Below are 9,841 nucleotides of genomic sequence, written 5' to 3'. Positions count from 1 at the left end.
ATTTATGGACAGTGCCAAAAGTGACGCTACCCGTGTAAAGTAAACATTCGGAATAAACAGAAAATATGTATAAATACACTCATTCCGCTTGAGCACATGCGACACCCTTTAAGCGATGACTCAAAGACCAATAATTCCGTTTCTGAATCAATTCATTGAAACGAACGTCCGAGCGAGCGAGCATTGAAATGAATTAGACCTCTAACTGCTAAAAGCGAAAATGACCAATACTACTATGTCAAGGTTTGTGTCATTAAAATGAATTTGTTCAGTCTGACGTTTCTCAATCGTTCAGTCAAGCAAATACATTAATATTAATTATATTACTCTTCATAGGATTCCCACTAATAAATTACCTCCCCTTTTTACACGGTGGAGCAAAAGGCTAGTTGTCAACAGCTAAAACATGCAGTCCATCTTTGTGTATAGTAGGCTAAGCTTATACTTTGTGCTGTTTCAGTTTATGCTTAAAGTGGGCATTATTATCAGACTAAAGCTTTATCTAAATCTACAAATGATTCCTAAATTGTAAGTGTTTGAGATTTAAAATACAATAAAGCAGGTTTGTCACATGTTGAGGCAGGGTACATATTCTTTAAATGTTTCCACGTACAGATACATGACATTCACACAAAAATGCTTTATTGTGTGTTTGAATATAGCTGTGGACTAATATTTACTCTGACAGAGACAGGATTAAAAAAGAGACTTTATTCAATTTATGCATATGTATGCACACACACACACACACACATATATATATATATATATATATATATATATATATATATGTTTACTGTATACAGTACATTTCTGTTGGTGTATGTATTATGTGTATATAGGCATAGTGAAGTAACACGGACTATAGGTAGGAAGCCTGCAGAGCACCGTTAGAAATGGTATAATAAACCCTTAATACGTATCTGCATCACTATACTGTTAAAACAGACACTGGCTGTACAGTAAAAGATTGGACTGTGTGACACCACCTCGGGGTCATATTGATTATTCCACTGAAACCCTGTATTGAACAAGTAATCAATAGTCAGACAGCTGACCTTCATAAAGCATAGAACCCATCAACATCCCATCATCACGACAAACACATCAGTGCAGTGCACCCTATTCAACCATGAATGTGACATATCCTTGCCAAAACCTTTTTTCTGTAAACACTAAAAGCGACAAGAGTCATCTAAAGCTGCAGAACTGACTGTGCTGTGCACCTAAACACTGTTTGTGGTAATTAATATATAGCCTATTCCCAGGCTCTTGTTGCTAAGTACACAAAGAGAACCCTATAGGGAAGTCAGGCAGCGCGGTAATTATTAAATTTGCTCTGCCTCATGGGAGGATCATGCGAGAATTATTATGTCATACTTGATTATGCATGTGGAAGTGTGGGACTTCAATCTCCACGGACAGAGAGAGTTTAGAAACTGACCTTTTAGCACCTTGTCTAATTTTCACTTTTGCTCCATCTCCAATAGAGATATTGACCTTATGTTAGAACTTTTGTTCAAAGCTGTTTAAAATAAGCCTCTAGTGGGTTACTAAATAATACTAATGTGTTTTATTTAAAACTCAAAGCTACAGGACTGCAAAAATCAAGTGTGTGAAAAGGTTTTAAAAGACCTAATGTGGTATCCAGCTTAAAGCAAGAAGTGAAACAAAGTCTTTCAAATATTCAAACAAAGAAACCAAGAACTATTTGTAAAGGTCTAGGTTTCGAATGTTGCATCTTTAATTTCTTAAATGATCATGATTTGTACTCTGCCTACTACATTGTCTGTTGCATACAACTTTGACATAGCCTATGGATATTTCGGTGGCCCCTTAATGCTATAAAGACAGGTGGGCTCCCCTAGTTGGAAGCAAAGAAATTAAACCCGATGTCATGCTGCTTTGAATTGTGTAACAAAATTGTGAACTTTTTGTAATGTTAATGCAATGCTTTTATCTGCAACATTAATGCATATAAATTATGTTTTTATACATTTTAATTATTCTATTAAATTATGTTTACTAACTTTCGTAGTTATTTCCATATGTGCATATTTGTTAGTTATCATAAAGTTAGTTATATAACTAATAATTATCTGAAAAGTCCAGAAACCGTTTGGCTAATTTTATTCACACATTTATTGCGCAAATACTACACTTACTACGATCACGCGCAGGATGCTCGGACGGACGTATGACGCAGGCACGCAGGATATGACGCTATGCTGACGTGTAGCTAGGGAAACAGAGGAAGTAGATGGCTCTTTGACAAATGTTTTGAAGTATTTATTGAAAGAAAACAGTGGCATGTCCACTGAACACTGCGGTGAGAGACCGGAGAGCGTCCACACACACAGGTGCAGTGACTTTAGTTACATCTGCTGTAAACGTGACGATTGCGAGATAACATTACATACTAGAGCCGGATGGATTAGTGTTGTTCTGATATCCTGTAGTCTAAATAACATGACTGACATATTGAGCTCAAGAGCTTATTGTAAACGCAAGTGCTGAATATGAACCCTAGAGACTCTCGATCTTTGTATGGGTATGAAGTCTGATGGTCATACTGTACGTTCCTGTAGTCTTAATGCTGTTATTATGTTATATGCGTGTGTTGAATTTAAGGAAGTATTTTTTGCAGTGTTGTAAGAATCCTACATAGAAATTAAAAAACCGTATTGATTTGGACTTTTGAAAGGAAGATAACGTCACGTGTTCACTGTAAAAGGCACAGTACGATCGCGGCCTCATTAAAATATCATGTTATATTTACAAATTTCCGAAGAAGAACTACATCACCCATCATCCTTAGAGGGACCCTCCAATCAGACATAATGCTTTATCTACATGAAGCATCGTGAATTATTCTGAATATTCAAACTTGTTTCATGTTTAAATGTAAGTCAAGTGTCACATTCAGACATTCAGTGATGTCAGCCCAAGTATGTCATGGGATTGTAGTCCATTCCCTTTATTTTGTAGTTTTGTAGCTTTTTTCTTGGCTTTGTTTCTATCCATATACGTTTTTGCTTTAAATTTAAAAGCAGTGTGGAAATTCATATTAAGAACATGGAAAATCAGATGATTTAAACTAAAACAGTGGTTGCCATAATCAGGTTGTTTTGAATAGTTCAAGTAGAACAATTAGAAGTCATGCATAGAACATAGGGGCATAGCAAAAATGCTAGCATCTTTTTAAACCAATGTAGTCAAATGTGTCTATAGGTTTTATGGAATTGTTTATAACTGTCAGGTATTTTCAGACCAGAGTCCAGTGATCGCAGAAAGCCATGGGTAAACAAAGAGCACCAGAGCTGTACAGAGCACCCTTTCCTCTGTATACTGTTAAAATCGACCCCAAGACGGGACTGATTATTACTGCTGGAGGGGGTGGAGCCTCAAAAACTGGGATCAAGAATGGAGTGGTATGAGCAACAATATTTCTTGAACAAATACATGTATATGGTCAAACTGTTTTACCTAACTGTCAGAAACAAAGGAAAGAGAACTGTTTCTTTAAACTGACATTCCCATTATACTGTAGATATTCATTTGATTAGAAAAAAATCTGTGTAGTGCTAAGTTATTAGTAATTTTGGTCTGTTTATTTTGAAGAGAAAACTTTACAATGAGTATTTTTGCTCAAAATAAAATTTCCAGTGTTTAGGAGTACACTAGCATTACGTTATTAGTAACAGGAGTTTCACCCTTTGTTCACAGCATTTCCTAAGTTTGGAGCTGGTGGGTGGTAGGCACAGTGCCACCCTGGTGCACACTCATGAAACGGACACACGAGCCACGATGAACATGGCGCTGGGTGGCGATGTGATCGCCGCAGGACAGGATGGCAACTGTACTTTGATGAAGTTCAGTCAATGTTCACCCAAACAAACAAAGAAATCGGCAGCTAAAGATGGTCAGTAGAGGCTTCTGTTCTCCAGAACCTTAAAACTTTTAAGAAACTGAATATGCATTTAAGGAAATGGTTCATCCAAATATGAAATTCTCAGATAACTTGCTCACACTTTTCATTAAAAAAAACATTACATTTTGCAAATATATTCCAAGAGGTACCAACATGGCATAGTTTGAAAAAGCAAACATCCATCCTTTAAATAATCCAAATGAATCAGTCAGGTAATAAAAGTGAAACAATATCAGCACTATTGCTCCTTTATTGCTAACGTGTTTATTTTTGCTAAATAGGTAGAAAATAGATGCAACAACGCATCCATGCAACGTCCTCTAATTGATTACTTTCGACAGATGTGACTTGACGTAACACTTTTCCATGTTATTTATAGTTTTGGTCCTAACCAGGCGTGCAGGCGATACGTGCTTGCTTCAATGCATTAAATTTTAAATGTCACGTATGCTGCAAACATGGTGTCAGACGAAGCGCAGCACCACAACATGTTATATACTATCTGTTGAGGCTTGCCGCCTATCGCTCAAACACCTCGTTAATCGATTATAAGTCGATCCGTCAATAAAATGTGTCGTAAATTTGTTTGTGTTCAGCTGGAGAAAGTCATCTGGGCTGGCCTGAGATTTGGAACACCTAGGTTTACTTCAATTTTCACAACTAAATCTAAATCTAATCATGACAAACTATATATCATTGGAAAGGTCTAAGACTCTACAATACATATTTGACCAGTGTTTTACAAAAATAAATTATGTAGGAGTAGTAATTTATTCATTTATAACAAGAGTGAGCATAAACACTATTAAATGCTGCTAAATGTCACCGTTTCAGTGGAACACTGAAGTTATGCAATATAATTCCATTTTAATCCTGACAAGCTATATATCATTGGAAAGCTCTAAGCATGTAGATTTTATATTTCAGAATTGTTTTGCAATAGAAATCACTTAGTAAAAGCTTGAGTAAAAAAAATTCTCAAATGTCACTGGGCCCATTGGGTACCATTATAAAAATTACATATTCATAATCATATTTTATTGTAAATTAAAAAATAAATCTAAAAAACTTCTATTTCATTGGAAAGCTCAAAGAATGTCCTTCTTATAAATAATGATGGAGCCTATATACCACCTAGTGGCAGTTGTTGGTGTTACGATTCAAATTATCCCAGAAACCACATTTTTTGTGATATCAGCTAAATGACAATTAAACTGCTATAACTATTTTTTAATTTCATTTTCAACTCCAGACTTTTTTTACAATAAAGTATAGAATCTCTTCTTTAAAACAAGACCAAGATTAGGTCTCTAGACCAAAGCATTCCAGAGTTACACTAATTTAAAAGTTGAAATCACTTTTTAGCCCAACCCTCAAAAAAGGGGACCGACAGCTAACAGGTTAATAGCAAACAAAAAAATATAGCTTGTTCATAATTATATGATCTGTGTGTGTGTGTGTGTTACTTTTTTAAATTTGCATAATTCCAATACAGTGCATTTCTAAAGCTTTGAAAAAGTAACCTGTTTCGGCCCTTACAGATTACCGTTCAAAGCTAATTACATGCAAAAAATGCTGAGCAACTCATTATACTTTTATAGAGATGATAGAATAAGGAGCATATTAAATTATCCATTGTAAGCACTGCACGCAGACTCCCAAAGGACTTTCTTCAGTTTTGGACTAAAAGGCTTGGCCGGACTGCCTTTCAATGCTGTTTCAAAGGGAATAAATTACACATTAATATATTTTATCCGTTATCCGCTGTTGATAATGATGATGGTAAGAAATGAACAAGTTATTATAATTAATACTAAGTGATTCAGGTTCGAAAAAATAACCGTATATGATAAGTGGTATGAGACCTGGTCACTAAAATGAAACAAAATTACATCCGAGTTCACTTCTAGCGCCTGATTATAGAGAGTACAGTTTTACTTGGTCCAGCTAAAATGTCAAAAACTGAATTTACAGGAGCTGGAGAAAAGGCTGCAGTCAGGAGGAGAGCTGGAAAAGGCCAGAATGGAGGTGGAGGAGATGCGCCCCAGATGAAGGAGGAGTCACCTCAAATCTCAGTTGAGGATATTGGTGCGGTGCAAGGAGATCTCAGCCCTCAGGACCCCTGCGTGAAATGTGTTTGTTTTAGCGCTGATCTTACACTTCTGCTGAGCGGAGGTGCCGACGGTTACGTCAGAGTTTGGGAGGTGAGGTTGTTCCTCAATTAGTCCTGGGACACTTTTTCAGCATCCTGGGGTGTTAACATGTTTCTCTCTACAGTTTCCCTCCATAAAGGAGAAATTAAACTTTAAAGCCCATAAAGATGAACTGGAAGATATCAACATCAGTCCTGATAAAAAGGTAGCTCATACTGTTCTGAGAGATAGATATGAGCAGAGCCTTTTCTATGTATTCTAACTTTGATTTATTTTCTCTTTTTTTAATGTAGCACATTGTAACAGTAGGTCGTGATTTCGAGTGCAGCGTGTGGAGCGGCGATCAGCTTGCTGTGGGGTTGTGTTGGTATGAAAATATGCCTAAAATTGCAGAGAAGACTTACCGCTACAAGTCATGCAGGCAAGTCGCTTTTACTAAACCGACAGCTGTCAGATGTTCTTGATGTTTTGTCATGATCTCATTATTATGCTGTATTGCTCCAAGCCAGGTTTGCAAAGGTCGAGGACCAAAAAGATGCTTTGAGACTCTATACGGTCCAGATCCCGCACAAACGGGACCGCAGACCCCCACCGTGCTACATCACTAAATGGGATGGACGAGCTTTCCTGCCACTACTCACTAAGCCGTGTGGAAATGAAGTCATATCCTGTCTTACTGTGAGGTACAGTGGATATTTATGTTGCTTTGTTCCAAAACCACATTTCCAACACAACGATGTTGAGGCCCTGTTTGTGTGGCATGCAGAACTATTTTTCTAACTGTGGTTTCATCTCAGTTATGATGTTGTCTATGTAGGTCACTAGGATTCAGAAAGTATCCTGTAACTTTTAGTCATTAACCACTGTTGAAGTAAATTATATTTCATGGTTATTTGTTGGTTGCAGTGACTCTGGAACATTTCTTGGTCTTGGAACTGTGACTGGATCTGTGGCCATTTATATAGCGTTTTCCTTGCAGGTATGTGAGAAAAACACAATCTTTCTTCATTTTGAAATGTGATCATTCTTGTACTGATTTATCCATCTCTTCTCATAACACCAGAAATTGTACTACATCCAGGAATCACATGGCATTGTTGTCACAGACCTAACCTTTTTGCCTGACACTTCTAAAAGTCAAGCCATAAAGGGGGATAATGAAGTGGTCATGTTGAGTGTAGCCGTGGACAGTCGCTGTCAGATGCATGCAGTAGCCAACCGAAGTAAGTATGACTGGTGATCAGTCTTAAAGGAATATTTGTTTGCCGGTGATGCTGGATTAAGTGTAGCTTGCAAAGTGTCTGATCCAACTCCCCAATAATATCCCGTCACTGTCTGTTATCTCTGTTCATTAAAGCAACACTTTGTAGTTGTTCAACCTTAAAATAATGTCTCTATAACAATTTCAGTGAAGACCAACTCTTAACTGGACGTATTCTACTGCCGCTGCTCCCTGAGCAGCCTCGTAGCGGTACACACAGTCCCGCCCATCCCCTGCCTGCGGAAGAGGTTTCCAAATGACGTTCCTGCATTCGCCGGTTTCATCAGCTTATTAAATAAATTCATGTGTATTGCGCTGCCCATGGGGAAGCCTATACTGCGACATTATTTATGACACTGGTAACAGACAATTGCGCTCATCAACCACATGGGGGAGCCGTGAGCAAAAGTTCCAAAGTGTTGCTTTAAGACAAAGAGCCCAGAAAGATGGTTAAGATTGTTAAATGAGGCTTGTGAATGTTTTAATTAATGCTCCTGTATTTCATCCTCTCTATCCAGGAATGTTCCCATTATGGTTGGTGCTGATTTTCTGTGGTCTGATGGTGGTCGGAGTGATTCTGCTCCTGCAGTCTCTGTTCCCAGGATTCATTTAGTGTGGAGCATGAGAACAGAACAAAACAAACTTGGTTCCATGAAATTTGTCTAAGTGGTCGGAATTGAGGTTGAAATGAAAGTTTTAACTGATGTATGATCTTTGGAGCATGAACTTCAGCTTTGAATTCTTATGAATCACACTGAATGAAGAGTTAGGGCATGACCTGAATATGCAGCGTGAATCGTGAAATCCTGAAGTGGTGTTAATTGGAAAACTGGATGAAGCAGGAATATATTTCCTCATGTAACAGTAAGATGCTCTCATGGACTTTATCTGCTCTACCAGCATGTCAACAATATCCTTTTATTGTAATGGAGAAAATATGTATCTGAGGAAGATCAACTGTGGATATTTTAAATATTTAAAACAATGCAAAAATATAAAGATACATCTGACAACATCTGCTGTGAAGTCTGTGCAATGATTTTATGTTATCTTCCATATCCCAGCATTGATACACTCGTCAAATAAAAAGGTGCTACACAAGGTTCCCTTTCTGTCGGTCTCTCGACATTGTGACTAGCCGACAGATGGGGTTCGTCCCTGAGAACAAATTGCTTCCGACTTCTTAGAAAAGGCCAATGAAATTGGCAAATGAAATTTGCATGCCGGACTCCGCCCCTGGATATCTCGGTATAAAAGGGAGACGCGTGCCTCATTCATTCACCTTTTGTTCTTCGGAGCCTTCGCTCATGATCAACAGACTTCGCTACAAGATAGCAACTACAAGACTGCCGGTTCTACAACGTGGTGCAGCGGACTGTCCCTTCCTGCGGCGACTTCCCCTGGGCGTCTCGGCGGTTCCAGAAGTGTTCGAGTTTTTTCTCTAAAAGAGCAAATTTCTCCAGCGTGGCATGTCCCGCTGTTCTCGTGGGTGCAACACACTCATCGAGGAGGGGGACGGACACGAGGTCTGCTTCCAGTACGCTGGGGCAGCCCTTGTGGATACGTCCTGCCCACACTGCGGGCGGTTGACGATTCAGACGTTGCGTCACGGGTGGCTGTGGTCCCACAGGACTACGGCCCTGCCGTCAGCTACGGCGAGCAGCAAGGGTAATATGAGGATTACTGTGAGCGCTAATCCGTCAGCCACCGGCTCGCGGACCGTTCACACCTCGTCTCGCTCGTCTGACCGTTCCCCATGAGACGGTCCCACCGTCTTGTTCCTCAACCACATATTCGGAAACGGTGCGTGATGATATGTCCGTTGCAGCATCGGAGGGTGACTTACTGGCATCGGACTCCGACGATTCCTCGGAGCTCCCTCCCTCGGGGGGTCGAGCCCAGGAAGAAGCGGACGTCGAAATGTCAGCCATACTTCCTCAGACCGCCGGCATTGGGTTGCAGTGCACGCACTGCCTCTCCCTACGCTCGTGGCTGGATACATGGTACCTCGGGTTTGAGAGCGGCTCCAAGCAATACTCGCCCCCAGTGCTGTGTTACCCCGGAAGTGCATGAGGAACTTAGTACGACCTGGAATGCCCCCTTCGGCGCGTGCATGTCAACTAGTTCCATCGCCCTTTCTTCCCTCGATGGTGGGGCAGTTAGAGGATACGTCGATGTCCCCCAGGGGCTCGACCTAGACTCCCGTCCAAAGCATGTAGGTTTTTCGGCATTCAAGATGTCGAGAGCTTACTCTGCTGTGGGCCAAGCTGTCCCCTCTCGCCACGCTATGGCCATCCTGCAGGTCAGACCAAGGCGTTGAGAGAGCTCCACGAGGGTACGACCGACCCAGCGCTTATGCAGGAACTCCGCGCCATCACCGACCTCGCTCTACGGGCGACCGCGCGGGCCCTGGGTCGGGCGATGTCCACACTTGTGGTCCAGGAGAGACACCTCTGGCTGAACCTTGCACAGATGAGTAACGCCGAGAAAGTCCGC

General features: G+C 40.3%; 1 protein-coding gene across 2 annotated transcripts; it reads left to right on the top strand.

The window, feature by feature from the left end:
- The first annotated feature begins 2,223 nt into the window (after nucleotides 1-2,223).
- Nucleotides 2,224-8,360, top strand: preb (prolactin regulatory element binding). Of its 2 annotated transcripts, none has more exons than XM_057325773.1 (10): nucleotides 2,224-2,360; nucleotides 3,270-3,431; nucleotides 3,727-3,922; nucleotides 5,906-6,135; nucleotides 6,209-6,289; nucleotides 6,378-6,505; nucleotides 6,594-6,767; nucleotides 6,991-7,063; nucleotides 7,148-7,307; nucleotides 7,864-8,360. In XM_057325773.1, the coding sequence occupies exons 2-10, from the start codon at nucleotides 3,297-3,299 to the stop codon at nucleotides 7,956-7,958; spliced, it is 1,272 nt and encodes a 423-aa protein (XP_057181756.1). In that variant the 5' UTR covers nucleotides 2,224-2,360; nucleotides 3,270-3,296; the 3' UTR covers nucleotides 7,959-8,360. The 2 variants fall into 2 exon arrangements, with proteins under 2 accessions (XP_057181756.1, XP_057181757.1); XM_057325774.1 differs by having other exon boundaries at nucleotides 3,260-3,431.
- Nucleotides 8,361-9,841: the final 1,481 nt, after the last annotated feature.

Source organism: Triplophysa rosa, linkage group LG25, assembly GCF_024868665.1.
Source record: "Triplophysa rosa linkage group LG25, Trosa_1v2, whole genome shotgun sequence".
Taxonomy (NCBI): domain Eukaryota; kingdom Metazoa; phylum Chordata; class Actinopteri; order Cypriniformes; family Nemacheilidae; genus Triplophysa; species Triplophysa rosa.
The sequence above is the reverse complement of the archived record's forward strand: the minus strand, read 5'-3'. Positions and strand labels throughout refer to the sequence as shown.